At 46.0% G+C, this 22758-nt stretch overlaps 1 protein-coding gene, 1 long non-coding RNA gene, 3 other non-coding genes and 4 pseudogenes across 5 annotated transcripts; 3 read left to right on the forward strand and 6 right to left on the reverse strand.

Moving 5' to 3' along the window:
* Window positions 1–457: 457 nt before the first annotated feature.
* On the reverse strand, window positions 458–564 carry LOC131707453 (U6 spliceosomal RNA). Its single transcript, XR_009311186.1, has one exon. It is a non-coding gene; the product is annotated as a U6 spliceosomal RNA (small nuclear RNA).
* A 3563-nt stretch (window positions 565–4127) lies between these two features.
* LOC131707369 (U6 spliceosomal RNA) lies at window positions 4128–4237 on the reverse strand. Its single transcript, XR_009311161.1, has one exon. It is a non-coding gene; the product is annotated as a U6 spliceosomal RNA (small nuclear RNA).
* A 7254-nt stretch (window positions 4238–11491) lies between these two features.
* On the forward strand, window positions 11492–12569 carry LOC131707351 (uncharacterized). The gene is made up of 5 exons (XR_009311142.1): window positions 11492–11525; window positions 11613–11702; window positions 11814–11843; window positions 12180–12277; window positions 12416–12569. It is a non-coding gene; the product is annotated as an uncharacterized LOC131707351 (long non-coding RNA).
* A 65-nt stretch (window positions 12570–12634) lies between these two features.
* Window positions 12635–16515, forward strand: LOC131707245 (uncharacterized). The gene is made up of 9 exons (XM_059009518.1): window positions 12635–12870; window positions 12984–13308; window positions 13431–14235; window positions 14354–14563; window positions 14659–15035; window positions 15147–15403; window positions 15574–15822; window positions 16039–16282; window positions 16441–16515. Exons 1-9 carry the CDS (start codon window positions 12635–12637, stop codon window positions 16513–16515), a joined length of 2778 nt encoding a protein of 925 aa, XP_058865501.1.
* A 1584-nt stretch (window positions 16516–18099) lies between these two features.
* Window positions 18100–18164, reverse strand: LOC131707420 (U6 spliceosomal RNA; annotated as a pseudogene).
* Window positions 18165–19145: 981 nt separating this feature from the next.
* On the reverse strand, window positions 19146–19210 carry LOC131707421 (U6 spliceosomal RNA; annotated as a pseudogene).
* Window positions 19211–20191: 981 nt separating this feature from the next.
* Window positions 20192–20256, reverse strand: LOC131707422 (U6 spliceosomal RNA; annotated as a pseudogene).
* A 981-nt stretch (window positions 20257–21237) lies between these two features.
* LOC131707379 (U6 spliceosomal RNA) lies at window positions 21238–21300 on the reverse strand (annotated as a pseudogene).
* A 1239-nt stretch (window positions 21301–22539) lies between these two features.
* LOC131707454 (U6 spliceosomal RNA) lies at window positions 22540–22646 on the forward strand. Its single transcript, XR_009311187.1, has one exon. It is a non-coding gene; the product is annotated as a U6 spliceosomal RNA (small nuclear RNA).
* Window positions 22647–22758: the final 112 nt, after the last annotated feature.

Consider the following 22758-nt stretch of genomic DNA (forward strand, 5'->3'; position numbering starts at 1 on the left):
CATCCAGAATTCTAAAGGAGGTCAAAACTCACTGTGATTCATATTTTTGGGCACTCAATTACTGTTCTTTTCCACATCATCAGTAGCAAACTTAACATAAATGAATCTGAATCAGTTGATGAACCGTGCACTGTAGCTTACTGAGATCCTCCATGCAAAGGAGTCCAATGTTTTACTACATGGAATAACTAGTTCACTGTCACCTGTGACATTACTATACCAGAATCTAAATCATTAACGTGGATTAGGAATAGCAGAGGTCCTAATACTGATCCCTGTGGTACACCACTGGTTACCTCGCTCCATTTTGAGGGTGCTCCTCTAATCAAATTAGGGTTTGGGTTTGGTTTTGGGCTTGGGTTAGGATTGGGGTTCAGGTTCAGCTTCAATGTTTCGGGTTCTACCAGGGTAGTTATTCCAAGGCAGGTACAGTACTATTCCCAACGACAAAAAAGACCAAAATGTGGAACGCTTCACGAATTTGCGTGTCATCCTTGCGCAGGGGCCATGCTAATCTTCTCTGTATCGTTCCAATTTTAGTATATGTGCTGCCGTAGCGAACACACGGTGCTTACCTGATACGCGCCTCTATGTACAGCGAGTGGCTAAAGAGCGATTGGTGTTGTGGTGTGTCAAGCATAGTCCAATTGTTTCCATTTGCTCTGCGTATATGCATGGTTGTCCACAATCAACACGCAGAGGGTTACAAACTCTGAGGATATCACGTTTGCAGAAAGCGGCTGAATAAAGAAGTCTGCACATCTGCACCTTCAAACCGGCTGGGAAAGATATGCAAATACTGACATGTTACCTATGATGTTGAGCCCTCCGGATTGGCCAGCATACCAAAAGACTTGCAGGTTGACCAGGGTCCCGTTTCGTATCACAGCGCGGAATGCAACTGACACCTCAGAGGAGGGGGCTTAATACTCGGGGCTAGGGTCAGAGTTAGGGTTTAAGAATTGCACTCAATGATTATTAGGAATACAGAACTACACAGTTCTTGCAATTATACCTTTAGACACGATGTAGTGGTCATCTAGTTTAAAAACAGTTACAAGAAATAACTGATGAAACTACCTCAGCTGGAGGCCATTCTTCCAGGAACAGGAGTGAAGGATGCCAGGTTATACGGTCAGAGGTAATAATATTAATAATAATAATAATAATAACAGTTTAAACTCACGTTTAATAAAGAAGTGAGCACAGCTATACATCAGAGAGACAGCTGGGAGATATGCAAATTTAACAAGTTTGCTTACTGTCACAAAATCCGTAGGTTCAGATTTCTGTACGTACTCTGTTCCATTTAGCTCAGTATACACTCTTATCTCAGGGGAGACGTTAGGAGGACAGAGATGTTACTACTCCTTGTGGGGTATTTTTATTACGCTCTTGACCCGCAATATATCCAGATGACTAATATAGCACCCAAGAAATTGACAGACTGATGTATTTAAAGTTTGCAGAAGATGGACCACCTTACTCTGTCTGGGATGAGTGTGGTACTCCATTGTAATTACTTAGGAGTTATATAGGTTTTTCGTCCCATTGGAATACATGGGACGCCTCAATTAAATCCAATCATTAATCTGGTGAGACAGCTCTTATCCCTTTTACGAATAATGGTTTTCAAAAGTTCCGGGCTAACTTTTCAGAATGAATAGGTGTCATGTACTGAATGAATTCAAAACTTCACATTTGTCCAACTCTATGATCTCATTCCTTGTTTTCCTCCGAGCCCCTCCTTTATCTGAAAAGTTAAGTGAACCAAAGTTCCCAGGATCTTGGTTTATAATATAATATAAAAACACTACTGTTTATATGTGCATGCAAAACACTATTTTTATATGTGTTATATATGAGAGATGTTCTTAATATGTGACATCATCTTCTAATTCATTATATTTTGCTAAATTAAAGGCATGTGTTTCTTTTAACCTCATATTGTTTCATCATTTTGTTAATGAGTCAGTTTTAATTCCATATACCATTGTCCATATACCATTGTCTAACAGAGGATTTGACAAAAGATTGTCTCGTGCAGTATTTAAGTCAATTAGTTTCACTAAGTTTAAGTGGTAATAGTTTTCATTAGAATTATTTATCCCTTAAAAGATGCACTAACCAGGCTCTGACCTGTATCTGACTTCTAAATATGCTATTCCAAGCAGTTTTCCAGAGTCTCTTGTTTTTTCAAGGCCAAAGTCTGTGCAAACACTTTTTTAGATCTATGACCTATCAATGTCTGTTAAGCCATCATTTTTGCATATTATTTCAAGATATATTCTTATCTGTGCTAAACCACTAATTCCATAAACCCTAAATTGCAAATCTACAAGACTTGCAGCTTTGCTAGCGTAGAATGCAATAAGACCCCCTCCTTTCTCTACAGCCTGTTCATCGGGATAAGGAGAGAGGCCCCTTTTAGCAATAGAGCAGTTTCAAAGAACCACATTATAAGGACTCCATCTACCATCATTAGACAATAGTATAGTGGATTAACAACAAGGTACATTATAGTATATTATTACAAACTTAACACAAAAACATAACACAACACCCTTAAAATTCTATAATTCAATGGATATCATAATGTCTAGAGGTCTTGTTGTTCAATAGAAGGAGAAATAAACTGTACCACTTTCCCTTTTAATTAAATCGAATACTGCTTCCAGCTTTTAATCTTCTTATTAATACAGTAAAGTCATGAACAAGCAATAATACTTGTCAGTTTAAATAATATGTTTTCTTATTATAGCAAATACTTAAAACATACTATTAATCTTATGAAATCAAATAATTAGTTTTAGTTTCAAATACCATGCTGTCTAAAAAAAGGTTTTAATCATTTATTTTATTAATTTACAATACCTTTGTGTCTAATTACTAGTCTTTGACCATTATAAACTATAAACAGTGTAAATTATCACTGAACCTTTTTAACTATGAATGTGGCATTTCAAGAAAAACTTAATTATTTTACTTCAGTTTAACAGTTGCTGCTAGAATTTATAATATCACTTTATTTCTTTGGTGAATCCCTCTAAGATTTAAATCCAAATACAGGCCAGTATAACTGCATTCAACTCTTATATTTTTTATAATGACTGAACTAGGCTTGACCCTGTTCTTTGTTCATACAAAATCCAGCTGAGACAGGTTTTTTCTTAAGACCTTGGCTGTTCAGTTTTAATGTTCATTTATTTGTGGTAAAGAATCTCTTTCTTATCTTGTTTGTAGGTGTGATTAACGTTCACTTTTAGCCGGAATGGTGCTTTTTTATTCCGAGATTACTAAGTACTTAATTAAAAACATGTGTAGACTGACCTATTTCATGGAGCAAGAGAGCCACCTGCTGGCGGTACATGGATACTCCCTCTTTATCCTTCCTTCAAAAAACCTCTAACACTTCATTTTTATGTCAAAGTACATTCCATATTTGAAATCGCCTAGGACATGTCCAGCATATCCATGTGTTCCCAGCAGGATTCAGCTTCTGTACCAGGTTTCGCTCTAGTTGTTTCCACAAGAAGTCCCTTGATCCAATGTTTCTCCAGCACAGGTGTGGATTTCCATGGTCTGACTTCATTCCTATAAGATACTTGGACACGTTTAGCTGTACATATTACTTCTATATATTTCCTTTTGTTCACACCGGGTCATTTTGCAAGGTATGCGCTCCATCCAGAATTCTAAAGGAGGTCAAAACTCACTGTGATTCATATTTTTGGGCACTCAATTAATCATCAGTAGCAAACTTAACATAAATGAATCTGAATCAGTTGATGAACCGTGCACTGTAGCTTACTGAGATCCTCCATGCAAAGGAGTCCAATGTTTTACTACATGGAATAACTAGTTCACTGTCACCTGTGACATTACTATACCAGAATCTAAATCATTAACGTGGATTAGGAATAGCAGAGGTCCTAATACTGATCCCTGTGGTACACCACTGGTTACCTCGCTCCATTTTGAGGGTGCTCCTCTAATCAAATTAGGGTTTGGGTTTGGTTTTGGGCTTGGATAAGGATTGGGGTTCAGGTTCAGCTTCAATGTTTCGGGTTCTACCAGGGTAGTTATTCCAAGGCAGGTACAGTACTATTCCCAACGACAAAAAAGACCAAAATGTGGAACGCTTCACGAATTTGCGTGTCATCCTTCCATTTGGGGCCATGCTAATCTTCTCTGTATCGTTCCAATTTTAGTATATGTGCTGCCCTAACGAACGCACGGTGCTTAGCTGATGCGCCTCTATGTGCAGCGAGTGGCTAAAGAGCGTTTGTGGTAAATAATCTCTTTCTTATCTTGTTTGTAGGTGTGATTAACGTTCACTTTTAGCCGGAATGGTGCTTTTTTATTCCGAGATTACTAAGTACTTAATTAAAAACATGTGTAGACTGACCTATTTCATGGAGCAAGAGAGCCACCTGCTGGCGGTACATGGATACTCCCTCTTTATCCTTCCTTCAAAAAACCTCTAACACTTCATTTTTATGTCAAAGTACATTCCATATTTGAAATCGCCTAGGACATGTCCAGCATATCCATGTGTTCCCAGCAGGATTCAGCTTCTGTACCAGGTTTCGCTCTAGTTGTTTCCACAAGAAGTCCCTTGATCCAATGTTTCTCCAGCACAGGTGTGGATTTCCATGGTCTGACTTCATTCCTATAAGATACTTGGACACGTTTAGCTGTACATATTACTTCTATATATTTCCTTTTGTTCACACCGGGTCATTTTGCAAGGTATGCGCTCCATCCAGAATTCTAAAGGAGGTCAAAACTCACTGTGATTCATATTTTTGGGCACTCAATTACTGTTCTTTTCCACATCATCAGTAGCAAACTTAACATAAATGAATCTGAATCAGTTGATGAACCGTGCACTGTAGCTTACTGAGATCCTCCATGCAAAGGAGTCCAATGTTTTACTACATGGAATAACTAGTTCACTGTCACCTGTGACATTACTATACCAGAATCTAAATCATTAACGTGGATTAGGAATAGCAGAGGTCCTAATACTGATCCCTGTGGTACACCACTGGTTACCTCGCTCCATTTTGAGGGTGCTCCTCTAATCAAATTAGGGTTTGGGTTTGGTTTTGGGCTTGGGTTAGGATTGGGGTTCAGGTTCAGCTTCAATGTTTCGGGTTCTACCAGGGTAGTTATTCCAAGGCAGGTACAGTACTATTCCCAACGACAAAAAAGACCAAAATGTGGAACGCTTCACGAATTTGCGTGTCATCCTTGCGCTTCACGACTCGCGATCTTCGGGGCAATGTTGGAACACAGCGTTCCAACATTCTGGGCCAATCGGAGCGGAGGGAGCCGGAGTGCGCCGACTTTGGCGGCCAATCGGAGCGGCCCGTTTCGATTTTCGGCCAATCGGAGCGGGCCGTTCCAACATTCGGCCAATAGAAACGGCCTTTTTCAACATTTGGCCAATAGAAACGGGCTGTTCCAACATTGGACCAATGGGAAAGTGCTGTTCCAACATTGGGCGGCCAATTTAATCGCGCGGAGCCTGTTCCAACTTTGGAAGGGCGGCGTTTAAAAAAAACCCAACTAATTCTCAGCTGCCTGCAGACGGAGAGAGGTCAGTTTGGATTCTTTTATTCATATTTAAATGCTGTTTTTCTATTTTTTTTTTTACAACTGTGACCACGTATGTCGACCGTATAATCTTTTAATTTAGTCGTGTCGTGTGGTTTTTTTTTTTCGCCGAATGCCAACGCTGTATTGTTTTCGCTGGTCTGTAGACTTTTGTGCGTTTGTTTTTAGTATTTTATTCATATTTTTCCCATGTATTATTATTATTATTGTTAATATTTTAAAAAGTAAACAACATCAGCAAAACACGAGTATTCGGCTTTGTGTTTAGCTATGCGCTATTAGCATTTCGTCGAGATCAAGCGTTTATCATTCAGTGTATTGCTTTTGTTGTACTAGTATTACCGTGTGTATTGGGCTTTGCATATTTAGCTATGCATACTATTTCGTGGAGATCAAGTGTTTAGTATTTGTAAGTTTTTGCTTTTTATCTATTGCAACGTTTTATAATATTAACTACTTATTTGTTCTTGCCTTCTCAGAGTGATTGTTAACTATTTGAAAGGTAAAGTGCTATCTCTTTATATCTCCATTTAAAATTAATTCTACTGCATGTGTTTATTATTATTATTATTATTATTATTATTATTATTATTATTATTATTATTATTATTATTATTATTAATGCTGCATACACTCAGTGTTATGAGTGTGTGTATTTGGCTTAGTGTGTTTAGTTATGCATACTATTATTGTGTCTATTAAAATGTTCATCATTCATTAATGTATAGCTTTTGTTGTGCTAGTATTAAAGTGTGTATTGTGCTATGTGTATTGTTGTATGTATCTGTCCAGGTATCCCAAGTGAAACTCACACTGCTCAAGGGTATGATAATATTAACTACTGTCATTCCCTGCCACGCAGCGGCCAATGTACTTTCAAATTTAAATCTAACAGTCAACGGTAAAGATAAGTGCCTCGTCTCTAAGCCTATCTCGGTGTAAAAGGAATTGTAGCTAATGTGTGTGTGTGTGTGTGTGTGTGTGTCTCTGTTTACAGCCATCATTATTATTAGTGATTATTATTATTATTATTTATTTCTTAGCAGACGCCCTTATCCAGGGCGACTTACAATCGCAAGCAAATACAAATACATTCAAGTGTTACAATATAAGTCATACAATAAGAACAAGAAATACAATAATTCTCAAGTGTGACAAACCACAATTCAATAATACAGCAGATAATAGTGAAAGTTACATCAGGATATGATTAAGTAGTGATAGTTACATCAGGATATGATTAAGTACAAAATACTACAGATTAAACACTTGGGAGATTACAATATTCTGAGGTACAGGATTAAATGCAGTAAAATAGGGGGCAGATAAGAGCAAAATAAAGCATATTTAAATGAAGGGTGATAGTGTCCCAGGATACAACAGAGGAGTTCTACAGGTGCTGTTTGAAGAGGTGAGTCTTAAGGAGGCGCCGGAATGTGGTCAGGGACTGGGCAGTCCTGACATCTGTAGGAAGGTCGTTCCACCACTGCGGAGCAAGGGTGGAGAAGGAGCGGGCTCGGGAGGCAGGGGAGCGTAGCGGAGGTAGAGCCAGTCTTCTAGTGCAGGCGGAGCGGAGAGGTCGAGTGGGGGTGTAGGGAGAGATGAGGGTCTGGAGGTAGCTGGGTGCAGTCTGATCAAGGCATCTGTAGGCTAGTACAAGAGTCTTGAACTGGATGCGAGCGGTGATCGGGAGCCAGTGGAGCGAGCGGAGTAGTGGAGTAGCGTGGGCAAAGCGAGGTAGAGAGAACACCAGGCGAGCAGCAGAGTTCTGGATGAGCTGGAGCGGACGGGTGGCGGACGCAGGGAGGCCAGCCAGGAGGGAGTTGCAGTAGTCTAGGCGGGAGAGTACCAGGGCCTGGACCAGGAGCTGGGTAGCATAGTTGGTGAGGAAGGGTCGGATTCTTCGGATGTTGCTCAGGAAGAATCTGCAAGTGCGTGCCAGAGTGGAGATGTGCTGGGAATAAGAGAGGCAGGGGTCCAGGGTGACTCCAAGGTTTTTAGCTGAGGAAGAGGGAGAGAGTGTGGTAGATTCCAGAGGAACAGAGATAGAGAGATCAGAGGAGGGGGAGGAGGAGGGAAAGAAAAGGAGGTCAGATTTAGAGAGGTTGAGTTTGAGGTGATGCGAGTGCATCCAGGAGGAAATAGCAGACAGACAGGTAGAGATACGGGAGGAGATGGTGGAGTCAGAGGTGGGGAAGGAGAGGAAAATCTGAGCATCATCAGCATAGAAATGGTATGAGAAACCATAGGATGCGATGAGGGGGCCCAGGGAGCGGGTGTAGAGAGAGAACAGGAGAGGACCCAAGACTGACCCTTGGGGGACTCCAGTTAAGAGAGGGTGAGGTGTGGAGGTTGCTCCACGCCAGGTTACCTGGTAAGTGCGGTTGGAGAGGTAGGAGGAGAACCAGGCCAGAGCAGTGCCAGAGATCCCCAGGTCAGCAAGAGATGATAGTAGAATAGAGTGATCAACAGTGTCAAAGGCAGCAGAGAGGTCGAGGAGAATTAGGACAGAGGAGAGAGAGGCAGCTCGGGCACACTTAAGTGAGTTGGTGACAGAGAGAAGGGCGGTTTCAGTGGAGTGAGCAGAGCGGAAGCCAGATTGGAGAGGGTCAAGCAGAGAGTGGTTGGACAGGAAAGCAGAGAGCTGGCGGTGTACAGTCCGCTCGAGGGTTTTGGAGAGGAAGGGTAGGAGGGAGACAGGACGGTAGCTCTGGAGGGAGGTGGGGTCGAGGGTAGGTTTTTTGAGGAGGGGAGTGATAGAGGCTTTTTTGAAGGCAGAGGGGAAGATGCCAGAAAGTAGAGAGGTGTTGAGGAGGGAGGAGATGAAGGGGAGTAGGGCAGGAGCAGCAGCTTGAAAGAGGTGAGTGGGGAGGGGGTCCAAGGCACACGTGGTGGGTTTGTGACCCTGGAGCAGGGAGGAGAGGTCAGAGTCTGAGAGGGGCAAGAAGGTGGAGAGGGAGGGCGAGTTAGTAGGGGATGTAGTGGGTGTAGGGGTTGGAGCAGGAGGGGGTGCGGGGGAGGGAGAGGTGTTAAAGAGTTTGCGGATATCTGAGATTTTAGAAGAGAAGAAGGAGGCAAAGTCGTCAGGGGAGATAGAGGAGGGAGGAGGAGGGGGGGGAGGGTTTAGGAGGGAGGAGAAGGTAGAGAATAGTTTACGTGGGTTGTTAGTGGAGGCTTGGATTACAGATTGGAAATAAGCACATTTAGCAGAGGAGAGAGTAGAGGAGAAGGAGGAGAGAAGAGTGCGGTAAAGGTCTAGGGCAGCAGGGAGTTTGGTTCTCTTCCATTTCTTTTCAGCAGATCGCAGTGTGATTCTTGCCGAGCGGAGCACAGAGGAGAGCCAGGGATGGGGAGGGGAGGGGCGAGCGGGTCGGGAGGTGAGGGGACAGAGGGAGTCGAGGGAGGAGGTGAGTGAGGAGAAGAGGGTGGAGGTAGCAGAGTCTACGGAGAGTTGTGAAAAGGAGTCGATAGGAGGGAGGTGAGAGAGAGCAGTGGAGGCAAGGACAGAGGGGGAGAGAGAGCGGAGGTTACGGCGAGAGGTGACAGTGGGGGTAGGAGGAGCAGGGAGAGGGGGGAGGGACAGAGAAAAAGAGATGAAATAGTGATCAGAGAGGTCCAGGGGGGTGACAGAGAGGTTGGAGGGGCAGCAGGCCCTGGAGAAGGTGAGGTCCAGTTGACGGCCAGCTTTGTGGGTAGGAGGGGACGGAGAGAGACAGAAGTCGAAGGAGTGAAGGAGAGGGAGGAATCCAGCAGAGTGGCTGGGGTTGGAGAGATGGATGTTGAAGTCACCCAACAGGACAGTCGGGGTAGACAGAGAGGGGAGGGAGGAGAGTAGATAGTCGAGTTCATCCAGAAAGTGAGTGAGAGGCCCAGGGGGGCGGTACAAAACAATGAGCAGGAGTTGACAGGGAGAGGTTAGTTGGACTGCATGAAATTCAAAGGTAGTGACAGAGAGGGAGGTGAGATCAGAGGGGACAGAAAAGAGTAAGGAGGGAGAGAGGAGAAGACCCGTCCCACCTCCCCGTCCGGTGAGACGCGGGGTATGGGACAGGACGTAGAGAGAGGACAGGGCAGCAGGAGTAACAGTGTTATCAGGGGACAGCCAGGTTTCAGTGAGAGCAAGGAAATCGAGCGAGAGGTGGGAGGCAAAGGCAGAGATGAAATCAGCTTTGTTAGCAGAAGAGTGACAGTTCCAGAGTGCACCAGAGAGTGTGCGGGAGGGGGGGAGAGGCAGAGAAATGAGGTTAGAGGGGTTGGAGGAGCAACAGCGGAGGGAGGGCAGAGGACGAGGACGGGAGGACAGAACAGGGATGTGAGAGACAGTCATAGCAGGACAAGCAAGACAAAAGGCACAGTAGGAGCAGTGGGGTGGAGGATACAGACCTGACTAGTAGATGGCTTCTTCCAGAGCGCTGGGAGGTTCGGATCTAGTCGAACAGCGTCTCAGCGCAGGCCTCCCCTTGCTGGACTCCCACAGCTAGACTCCCGGCTCTTTTGTTGAGGCTCTTCTGTTGGCTGGCGCTTCGTGCTGGCGCTAAAATAAGCTGCTTGAATAAATGTTGTTACCCCTGCTTGGCAAAAGAACCAACTAAACTGTGTGGAAACCAATCAAATAGCAAAATCAACTGCTAATCAATTTAGCCACTCACCTGGTACTAATCACACACAAACTCAGCCAATTCAAACACCACCTTACAATGTCACCAAATGTAGTAGTTACAATTACAAAAAGCAGGAACTTATCTATCTGCCTCTCTCCCTGGTACACTAAGTTGTTTTTTATTCCCACACACTGACATTCCTAAAAGCTGAAATACTACTACATTCATCACCCCCTTTATTTATTTTCCAAACTGTACTTGCATTGAATAAATTGTAATTTATAAAGAATGAATGCATATGTCAGAAAATATCTAGATGAGCTTAATCAACTTTGTTCTTCAGAGTAATAAGTAGTAACATGTAAGTTGTATTCCAGTTATCAACAATGGAAGCAACCCCATCCTTTCGAAGGGTGCCAGGGTCCAAGGACCTGCTCCTCCAGCACACGCCCGAAGCTGCCAGTGTCTCCGCTGCCACTAAGGCGGCCACTGTGCGCTTTGTGGCAAAGGCACCGGAAGAGGTCCGGAGCGATGCCGTGGCCCATGTCGTGTCGCAGGGAGGTGACCCCGGGAACAGCATGCTGGTCCTCAGCCAGAGTACCGTGCAGTTTGGTAAGTACCGGGGTCAAACCTTCCAGTGGCTCCTGGCAAACGACATGGGCTACGCTGTGTCCCTGGTGACCAGCCACCAGAGGGAGCGGGAGGGTGACAGCTCCATGTCACCCTACATGGCGAACAAGGACGCCCTGACCAGCTACGCCTGTGCTTTCCCTGATGTTGCCTCGGCTGTCAGGGACCGGAGAGCACAGGACGTAGCCTGGCTGCACTCCTCCCAGCCCGGTCAGGAGGACCTGCGCCTTGTGGCCTTTGGGGTGCACAAGGACCTCGCCTGGAGGGATCTGTATGAGGCTACGGACAAGGAGAAGAGAGGGTTTGTATTGCACAAGTATTCATCTTATTTTTTGTTATGTAACCAAAAATTCAGACACAAATCTAACACTTTGTGTATGATGTCTCGCAGCTACGTCAAATGGCTCCGGCGTCAAACACCCCGAACCGGAACGCAGATGGAGGCGTTGCAGAAATACATCCTGCGGCGAGACCAGGAGTCCCGGTCCCCAGCGTCGTCACAGGCTGGGTCTTCGCAGGCTGTCCCCACGCAACTTGCGCCCTCTCGGCCTGCTTCCCCTCGGCCTGGGACCTCGCAGCCGTCCCCGACCCCTGCGCGGTCGCCACTGGCGAGCAGCCTCCATTTGCGTCCGAGGACTCCGAAGGTCGTGCCTCGTGCACCTTCAGCTCAAGGTAGGTGTTGTACTTAATTTCACTATTATTTCCTCATTCATCATGTACATGGCTTATTATTATTATTTATTTTTTTCTACTTTCCAGGGGTGTCCAAGCGCCAGCCAGCTTCGCCTGCCTTCTGGGAGGAGGTCACAGATACGGAGCTGGTTGCCATCTGCGACGTAGCCCCTCCCAGTAAGTATAATACTCAATTTTAATGTCAGAATCACATATTGTACAGTATTGAGACACTCATTTTTTAGATGATTTTATGACTCTTTTGTTTTGTGTTGCTGTGTTTATTAGCTAACGACTGAGTTCCTTGAACGTGGTAAGGTAGGTCTTGGTGACAGACCCTGTGTCTTCACTGTACATTAAAATCGCATCACTCTCTGCCCTTTTTCACTCTCCTGGCTGACTGCCCTGCACAATGCGAATGACTCCTCTCCCACCTCGGATTGCCCCTCCATCCTTTCTCACATTACGCACTCGTGGATTGCTTGCATGTTTTTAGTGGTGTTGTAGTTTGTGGCACAGTAGATTTTAATGCAAATCACTACAGCGTGCTTGCTTGCTTGCTTGCTTGGATCATTTTAGTGTATAGTGCATGTATATCATTAGTAACATGTCAAATCTATGTGTGTGTGTGTGTGTGTGTGTGTGCTCTACAAGCCGGTCCTGTACAGTTCCCTCATGTCCAACAGCGCTCCCAACCAACGGCTGAACCGGCAAAGCAGCCTTCGCAAACGCAACCAGCACAGAGTGCTGAGGTGAGATGTCGTTTTTTTTTTTCTTCTCTTTACACAAACTAAGTGTGAAAAAGTAAACGCAAACTTTGTGCCCTGTATTGCATTGTAAATGTGTTCAGTTATAATGTGCATATATGTTTGTTTTTATTTTTCCTGCAGGTGCTTCTTCCTGAAGCATGGAAGCAGTCGCTGCCCAAGGAGCAGCATGAGTGGATCGCCAGGGCACTGTTCATCAGGAACAGGATTGGGAAGCTGGAGCTGACCTCGGACCTGCGTCTGTGGTGGTTCCCTCCCCAGCCCCGGCTGATCCACAATCAGCCTCCGGCATCGCCAGGCCCCTTCTTCTGCCGTCCTCTGTTTCTCTGGATGCCATACCGCATGTGGGCATTCAAGCTGACGTGCACCCAGCCCGAGTGCCTCGGCCACAAGCTGACTGGCGCCGGGCTGTACAAGACCGTCCGGAGGGTCTTGAGCATTGACGGTTGGTACGACATGGCCACGGAGTACCTGGAGTGCCGTCAGTGCAAGAAGAAGGTGGCTGGCTGGTCCGGTCATGTGCTGAATCAGCTGGATCCAGCTCATCGGAGCCTCTTCCCGGCGATTCTCACGTACCGGTAAGTGTAAAGTGTTTTTTTTATTTTTTATTTTTTATTTTTTAATTAAAAAAAAAAGAAAACATTTAGTTACTTCTGTTAAATGATGCACATTTAATAACCGTGTCTTGCAGGCTGTCTTGCGACATGAGGGTGCTGAGGCTGATGCGGGAGCGCACTCTGGGAAACAGTGCCACCCAGCTGTACAATACGCTGTGCGAACAGCACAGCGAGGCCTGGATGCAGCGGTCCCTGCAGTACCTCGCCGAGTTCGAGCCCTTCCTGGCCCAGGGCATCGTGCAGCCTAACATCATCGCACCCCCTCCCATGCTGCCGGTGCCCAGACCCCGATGGCTGCTGAGAGTGTACAGCTACGACGTCCTCTCGCGGCTTGAAGAGGTCAAGGCCAGGGTCACCTCCACGTTCGGGTCCATCCTGAAAATTGACTCGACCAAGAAGGTAAAAACGATTTGTTAACCCCATCATATTTACACAGAACATTTGCACACCAAATTATTGTTTTTAAAAAAACAAAAACAAAAAAAACCACTAAATTCTGTTGATTTTGTATGCGTTTTCAGGTGACAAAGAAGCTCGCGGGTGCTGCTGCCGGCACGGCTGCCTGGTCCACCAACGTGGGGAACGAGTTTGGGCAGGTCCTCATGTCCGTGCTGACCTCGCACGAGGGTGAGGGCCTGCTCCCCATGGCTAGCGGGCTGATGCAGCGGTACCAGAAAGCTGGCGAGGCTCCCCCTAAGCTCCTCTACGTGGACCGCGACTGCTGCTCCCTTGGCGGGGTGTCGAAGGCTGCTGCCATGTTCCCGGAGTGGGACCAGCTGGTTGTCCGGCTCGACGTGTGGCACCTGATGCGCCGGTTCGCAGCAGGCTGCACCACGGAGAGCCACCAGCTGTACGGCACCTTCATGGGGCGGCTGTCTGCCTCCATCTTTCAGTGGGCCGAGGAGGACGTTGCCCTGCTGATGGAGGCCAAGCGGTCGGAGCTCGAGGGGAAGCGGCGGGTGTTCGGCCTGACGGACGCCGAGGTCTCGCGCCGCATCTCCAAGAAGGAGCTGGCTCTCCACTGTCGCCGCCGGACTCGGGGAGCGGAGGAGACGGCACGGCTCTTGGCGGAGCTGATTGAGACCTTCGACGGCGAGAAGGGTCTGGACACGATGGGCATCCCGCTGCTGGACCACGACCGCATCCAGGCCATCAGGCTGGTGCAGAGACGTCACCTCCAATGCATCCAGGACCCCCCAGGTGTACAGCTGTACACCAAGATCGGGCAGCTCAAGAAGGGAGGCGTGACGCTTCCGGTCTACCGCTGCGCGCGCGGATCGACTTCCTTGGAGTCTTTCCATCTCCACCTCAACCGCTTCATCCCAGGTAAATAACCAATATTGACGCGTACTGTATGTTTTGGGAAGCTGTGTCGTGAGAGCAAATTTCCATCATTTTTGTGAGTTTTCAGTATTACAGTGGGCGTTTCTCTTGTGTTTTTCAGGTACCAGTGCAAGTGCCATGCACTTTCAGGCGTACCTGCTGGAGGGGCTGGTGAGGTGGAATGAGGACCGCGCCGCAGCTGCAGTGGAGGGACCAAGACAGATCCTGCACAGCTACAGTGGCTCCCTGCAGCACGCCCTCAACAGATTGAGCCAGAAACTTCTTGGCTGCAGTCTGGTTGAGGATTTCACCAAGCCTGGCGAGTATACAGGTATGTACCAGCGTTTACTTGTCAACTGCTTGTAACTGACTACGAAAACAATAAAGCTGCTTACACTTTTTTTTTTTTTTTTTTTTTCTTTCCAGGCGAGCTTATCGGAGTTGAGTACCTGTACTCGCAGACAGGCAGCGTGCTGCAGGCCGTCGACTTGGATCCGGACGCTCCGGACGAGGCTGCAGATGAGGATCTGGACGTTGAGGATGAGGGGTTTGAGGATGACGTGGACGACGAGGTCGAGGACCCCACCATCACTGGCCTCGTTCACCCGCTGGCAGTGCCATCTGCGCCCCAAGTCTCAGTCGTTCCGGTCGACGTTTCGTGGCCTTCGTTGCCCCGGAAACACCAGCGCCAGGCGTCTCCTCGGCCGTCTCCCCGGACGTCTCCTCGGCCGTCTCCGCGGCCGTCTCCTCAGGCGTCTCCTCGGGCTCTCACTCCTGCTGGTTCACCTGTGAGAGATCCTGAGGTGAGACTAATTCATAGATGTTAAACATAGTTGTTTTTTGCATGCTGTTACACAAAAGCCATAATTTATGCTAATACACATCTAAGTACAATTTTATTTCTCTGTTTCCAGGAGTCATATGGACCTGATGGTGCCCCCGGGTACCAGCACGTCCAGCGCCTGGCCAGCAGTCTGGTGAGCCTGCGTGGCTTGGCCTGTCTGACAGAGCAGAAGGTAGATGAGCTGATTCAGCTGTGGAGTCTCCTCCCCAAGGCAGATAAGCAGCGTCTCACCTACCCTGCCCGTCACCAGGACAGGCTGATTCAGGGGCGATTCAAGGCAACGAAGGCCACCTCCTCTGTTACCCCAGGCACGGACAGCCTGAAACGGTGAGTTAGTTCATGTGTAATGTCATTACAGTAGTACAAAAGTAAAGAAAGGAAAAAAAAATGTGCATACACACACACACACACACACACACACACACACACACACACAACCCTAAAATAAACATGTACCCATTGATACTAAAACTTTTACTCCTGTTGCTCGGTTGCAGGTGCCTGCTCGGACAGGGCTCGGGACCTGCCCAGTGGCCACAGACGAGCAGACTCGTCGAGGCCATCTGCATCCAGCTCTGCCGCCTCCACCCATCCCCCACCAAGTCCAAAGGTGTGAGGACTTCCCGATGGGCGTCTATCCTCGGCGACTACTCCAAAGTCCGAGAGCTGGTGCTGGGCAGCCCGAGGCTCATGGAGAACACCACCCTCCAGCTGTTCGAGTTGAATCAGCACACCCTTTCTCAATGGTAAGTTTCGTCTCTTGACTGGACACTGATGACATTACACCTCGAAAAGCATAGTGTTGAGATGTCCTTTAAGAATGACAACATCTCAATCGCTATACAGTTTGAGGTTAAAGGCTGAAAGAAAAACGCACATAATCTACACAACTACCACAAACAAGTGACTGTGTTTTTGTTGAAACATTAAACTGACAATGTCATGCATTTGCTGTGTTTTAGGCACAACAAACGGCAGAAGGGGCAGGAGCACGCTGTCCTTCAACAGGGGGTGGCACCCCCTAGCGCCAGCGCAGTGGACCCAGAGCCTCAACAGCAGCCGCGCCCGCTGCTACAGGAGGGCATGACATACGGACACCAGCCGTATGTATTTCCATGCCCCCCAAACACTGCGGGTCAGGCAAAGCAGCGGAAACACCCTGGGGCCACAGCGCAGACCGCAGTCCTAGGCCCCTCGGCCACCCCTGCACCACATCCCACTTCATCTCCTTCCACCTCTTCAGCTGCTGCTGCTGCTGCTGCTGCTGCTCCTGCTCCTGCTCCTGCTCCTGCTCCTGCTCCTGCTCCTGCTCCTGCTCCTGCTCCTGCTCCTGCTCCTGCTCCTCCTGCTCCTCCCGTGCCCAGGACCACCAGCTGGCGACACAAGAAGAGGGCAGAGGAGGAGGAGAGGGGCGCCAACACCGGGAAGAGAAAGTATGAGCGGAAGAGAGCAGAGAACTTGTGTTCTCTCTGCGGACAGCCAAAGCGGAAGGAGTTCGGCCACAGCTGCTTTGGCAACGTTGCCTTCTGCTCTGCTTCCTCGGGCAAAACTGTGGAGCAGTGGTTGGCTGAAATGCGTGCCAAGAAGAAATAAGTCCTTCTCTCCCCCCCCCTTTTTTTTATTTTCTCACATTTTTTACAGTTTCTAATTATTGTAAATTATTCATAATTATTTTAAGAATTATTTTTTTTGTCTCACAACTGCAACTTGCCTTGACTCGGGAGAGATGAAGGCAAGCACTCCCTTATTTTAAAAATATTTTTTATGGTGGTTCATTGTTTCTTTTTTCTGTTTTGTGTTCTAATGTACCCCATCAAACCTATATAGCATTTCATTCAGCACAAGTTGGACTTTCCTCTGGTCAAAGCCCCTACGTGTAAAGCTGATTGCAATATTGAACCACAAGTTAATGTAAACACTACAATGCATATATTATAATCTGTTTTGTTCCAGTTTAACCTGTTTTGTTTGCTATGTTGAAAGCTGTATTGTTGAATTTGTCGTTCAATGTAATTAAATATTTCTAGTATGTTATTCATATATTGCACTACCTGGTCCTCTGTTTAAAAAGTATCGGTATCTCTGGACAACGCTTTTCTCATAAACACCTGCACTGAACATTGAAATAAAAGTTGTATACCTATTGCACGAGATATGCCTTTAATTTCCATTCATGCAATGTAACAGAACAATGTCCTGTAGTAAATTGTATGTAATTGCCTGGTGTGGATTTAATGCATTTTTCATCTGTGGTTTGATTTTTTTTTTGTACACATGTTAATATTTATAAATAAAATACATTCTTATTTTTAAGTACATTGTATTGCTTCATTTCATTTTAAAATGCCTGTAATAGAAAGGAATTAGCAATACATAGTATTTGATTTAAATAAAAATCTTCTCTGGGGGTTTTCCTTACTGTTGACATCATTAATATATCATCATCATTATTAGTAGTAGTAGTAGTAGTAGTATGCATAGTACATTATTCTATCAATTTTATATTATATAGCATCTTTCACAAAGACATGAACACTACATACTGGAATAAAAAAAAAAAAAGAATAAACTACAACATACTAGAATAAAAACAAAACATTACACAATCTGCATTAAAAGTAAATGCATTTAAAAACAGTACAGGGGGCTGTAGGAAAGAGAAGCTTTGGATGTGACCTGGACGTTTGCTTATTTGGAGCGCCGATACTTTTTTTTTTTATTATTTTCTTAGGAGCGCATTTGCGCACCGGGTCACGTGACACACTGATTAATGTGGATTGTTTTGTCGTTTTGTTTTGTGCAAGGAAGGCAGACACTGTCGATGCTGCTGTTTTTTTTTTAAATTTACTTTTTTTCTTGGAAAGCAATCGAGACGGGGCGCCCGCGCGCCGGGGGGGCGCGGTCGGCGGCCTCCCCCCCAGCAGGGACAGCGGGGAGGCCGGCCGCGCGCGCCGCGGGCCGGCGCGCAGGGCCGCGCCAGGCGCTGGCCCGCGACTCGAAGATAGGGCCGGATCCTTCCATTTGGGGCCATGCTAATCTTCTCTGTATCGTTCCAATTTTAGTATATGTGCTGCCCTAACGAACGCACGGTGCTTAGCTGATGCGCCTCTATGTGCAGCGAGTGGCTAAAGAGCGATTGGTCTTGTGGTGTGTCAAGCATAGTCCAATTGTTTCCATTTGCTCTGCGTATATGCATGGTTGTCCACAATCAACACGCAGAGGGTTACAAACTCTGAGGATATCACGTTTGCAGAAAGTGGCTGAATAAAGAAGTCTGCACCTTCAAACCGGCTGGGAAAGATATGCAAATACTGACATGTTACCTATGATGTTGAGCCCTCCGGATTGGCCAGCATACCAAAAGACTTGCAGGTTGACCAGGGTCCCGTTTCGTATCACAGCGCGGAATGCAACTGACACCTCAGAGGAGGGGGCTTAATACTCGGGGCTAGGGTCAGAGTTAGGGTTTAATAATTGCACTCAATGATTATTAGGAATACAGAACTACACAGTTCTTGCAATTATACCTTTAGACACGATGTAGTGGTCATCTAGTTTAAAAACAGTTACAAGAAATAACTGATGAAACTACCTCAGCTGGAGGCCATTCTTCCAGGAACAGGAGTGAAGGATGCCAGGTTATACGGTCAGAGGTAATAATATTATTAATAATAAGAATAACAGTTTAAACTCACGTTTAATAAAGAAGTGAGCACAGCTATACATCAGAGAGACAGCTGGGAGATATGCAAATACTGACCCGTTACGTAGAAGGTTGACCAGGGTCCCACCCCCTCTGTTGGTGCAGAATGTTACTGCACCTCAGAAGGAGATAGGCTTAATAGCCGGGGTTAGTGTTAAGAACATAAGAACATAAGAAAGTTTACAAACGAGAGGAGGCCATTCAGCCCATCTTGCTCGATAGGTTGTTAGTAGCTTATTGACCCCAGAATCTCATCATGCAGCTTCTTGAAGGATCCCCGGGTGTCAGCTTCAAAAACATTACTGGGAAGCTGGTCCAGACCCTCCTATTTTCTGTTCTGAATACCCCTTTATCTAATCTCCATTTGGGGCCATGCTAATCTTCTCTGTATCGTTCCAATTTTAGTATATGTGCTGCCCTAACGAACGCACGGTGCTTAGCTGATGCGCCTCTATGTGCAGCGAGTGGCTAAAGAGCGATTGGTCTTGTGGTGTGTCAAGCATAGTCCAATTGTTTCCATTTGCTCTGCGTATATGCATGGTTGTCCACAATCAACACGCAGAGGGTTACAAACTCTGAGGATATCACGTTTGCAGAAAGTGGCTGAATAAAGAAGTCTGCACCTTCAAACCGGCTGGGAAAGATATGCAAATACTGACATGTTACCTATGATGTTGAGCCCTCCGGATTGGCCAGCATACCAAAAGACTTGCAGGTTGACCAGGGTCCCGTTTCGTATCACAGCGCGGAATGCAACTGACACCTCAGAGGAGGGGGCTTAATACTCGGGGCTAGGGTCAGAGTTAGGGTTTAATAATTGCACTCAATGATTATTAGGAATACAGAACTACACAGTTCTTGCAATTATACCTTTAGACACGATGTAGTGGTCATCTAGTTTAAAAACAGTTACAAGAAATAACTGATGAAACTACCTCAGCTGGAGGCCATTCTTCCAGGAACAGGAGTGAAGGATGCCAGGTTATACGGTCAGAGGTAATAATATTATTAATAATAAGAATAACAGTTTAAACTCACGTTTAATAAAGAAGTGAGCACAGCTATACATCAGAGAGACAGCTGGGAGATATGCAAATACTGACCCGTTACGTAGAAGGTTGACCAGGGTCCCACCCCCTCTGTTGGTGCAGAATGTTACTGCACCTCAGAAGGAGATAGGCTTAATAGCCGGGGTTAGTGTTAAGAACATAAGAACATAAGAAAGTTTACAAACGAGAGGAGGCCATTCAGCCCATCTTGCTCGATAGGTTGTTAGTAGCTTATTGACCCCAGAATCTCAGCATGCAGCTTCTTGAAGGATCCCCGGGTGTCAGCTTCAAAAACATTACTGGGAAGCTGGTCCAGACCCTCCTATTTTCTGTTCTGAATACCCCTTTATCTAATCTCCATTTGGGGCCATGCTAATCTTCTCTGTATCGTTCCAATTTTAGTATATGTGCTGCCCTAACGAACGCACGGTGCTTAGCTGATGCGCCTCTATGTGCAGCGAGTGGCTAAAGAGCGATTGGTCTTGTGGTGTGGCAAGCATAGTCCAATTGTTTCCATTTGCTCTGCGTATATGCATGGTTGTCCACAATCAACACGCAGAGGGTTACAAACTCTGAGGATATCACGTTTGCAGAAAGTGGCGGAATAAAGAAGTCTGCACCTTCAAACCGGCTGGGAAAGATATGCAAATACTGACATGTTACCTATGATGTTGAGCCCTCCGGATTGGCCAGCATACCAAAAGACTTGCAGGTTGACCAGGGTCCCGTTTCGTATCACAGCGCGGAATGCAACTGACACCTCAGAGGAGGGGGCTTAATACTCGGGGCTAGGGTCAGAGTTAGGGTTTAATAATTGCACTCAATGATTATTAGGAATACAGAACTACACAGTTCTTGCAATTATACCTTTAGACACGATGTAGTGGTCATCTAGTTTAAAAACAGTTACAAGAAATAACTGATGAAACTACCTCAGCTGGAGGCCATTCTTCCAGGAACAGGAGTGAAGGATGCCAGGTTATACGGTCAGAGGTAATAATATTATTAATAATAAGAATAACAGTTTAAACTCACGTTTAATAAAGAAGTGAGCACAGCTATACATCAGAGAGACAGCTGGGAGATATGCAAATACTGACCCGTTACGTAGAAGGTTGACCAGGGTCCCACCCCCTCTGTTGGTGCAGAATGTTACTGCACCTCAGAAGGAGATAGGCTTAATAGCCGGGGTTAGTGTTAAGAACATAAGAGCATAAGAATGTTTACAAACGAGAGGAGGCCATTCAGCCCATCTTGCTCAATAGGTTGTTAGTAGCTTATTGACCCCAGAATCTCATCATGCAGCTTCTTGAAGGATCCCCGGGTGTCAGCTTCAAAAACATTACTGGGAAGCTGGTCCAGACCCTCCTATTTTCTGTTCTGAATACCCCTTTATCTAATCTCCATTTGGGGCCATGCTAATCTTCTCTGTATCGTTCCAATTTTAGTATATGTGCTGCCGTAGCGAACACACGGTGCTTACCTGATACGCGCCTCTATGTACAGCGAGTGGCTAAAGAGCGATTGGTGTTGTGGTGTGTCAAGCATAGTCCAATTGTTTCCAATTGCTCTGCGTATATGCATGGTTGTCCACAATCAACACGCAGAGGGTTACAAACTCTGAGGATATCACGTTTGCAGAAAGCGGCTGAATAAAGAAGTCTGCACATCTGCACCTTCAAACCGGCTGGGAAAGATATGCAAATACTGACATGTTACCTATGATGTTGAGCCCTCCGGATTGGCCAGCATACCAAAAGACTTGCAGGTTGACCAGGGTCCCGTTTCGTATCACAGCGCGGAATGCAACTGACACCTCAGAGGAGGGGGCTTAATACTCGGGGCTAGGGTCAGAGTTAGGGTTTAAGAATTGCACTCAATGATTATTAGGAATACAGAACTACACAGTTCTTGCAATTATACCTTTAGACACGATGTAGTGGTCATCTAGTTTAAAAACAGTTACAAGAAATTACTGATGAAACTACCTCAGCTGGAGGCCATTCTTCCAGGAACAGGAGTGAATGATGCCAGGTTATACGGTCAGAGGTAATAATATTAATAATAATAATAATAATAACAGTTTAAACTCACGTTTAATAAAGAAGTGAGCACAGCTATACATCAGAGAGACAGCTGGGAGATATGCAAATTTAACAAGTTTGCTTACTGTCACAAAATCCGTAGGTTCAGATTTCTGTACGTACTCTGTTCCATTTAGCTCAGTATACACTCTTATCTCAGGGGAGACGTTAGGAGGACAGAGATGTTACTACTCCTTGTGGGGTATTTTTATTACGCTCTTGACCCGCAATATATCCAGATGACTAATATAGCACCCAAGAAATTGACAGACTTATGTATTTAAAGTTTGCAGAAGATGGACCACCTTACCCTGTCTGGGATGAGTGTGGTACTCCATTGTAATTACTTAGGAGTTATATAGGTTTTTCATGTTCAGGTTTTAACATGTCAGTATTTGCATATCTTTCCCAGCCGGTTTGAAGGTGCAGATGTGCAGACTTCTTTATTCAGCCGCTTTCTGCAAACGTGATATCCTCAGAGTTTGTAACCCTCTGCGTGTTGATTGTGGACAACCATGCATATACGCAGAGCAATTGGAAACAATTGGACTATGCTTGACACACCACAACACCAATCGCTCTTTAGCCACTCGCTGTACATAGAGGCGCGTATCAGGTAAGCACCGTGTGTTCGCTACGGCAGCACATATACTAAAATTGGAACGATACAGAGAAGATTAGCATGGCCCCTGCGCAAGGATGACACGCAAATTCGTGAAGCGTTCCACATTTTGGTCTTTTTTGTCGTTGGGAATAGTACTGTACCTGCCTTGGAATAACTACCCTGGTAGAACCCGAAACATTGAAGCTGAACCTGAACCCCAATCCTAACCCAAGCCCTAAACC

The sequence above is a fragment of the Acipenser ruthenus genome, chromosome 39 (genome assembly GCF_902713425.1).
Source record: "Acipenser ruthenus chromosome 39, fAciRut3.2 maternal haplotype, whole genome shotgun sequence".
In the NCBI taxonomy this organism is placed as follows: Eukaryota; Metazoa; Chordata; class Actinopteri; order Acipenseriformes; family Acipenseridae; genus Acipenser; species Acipenser ruthenus.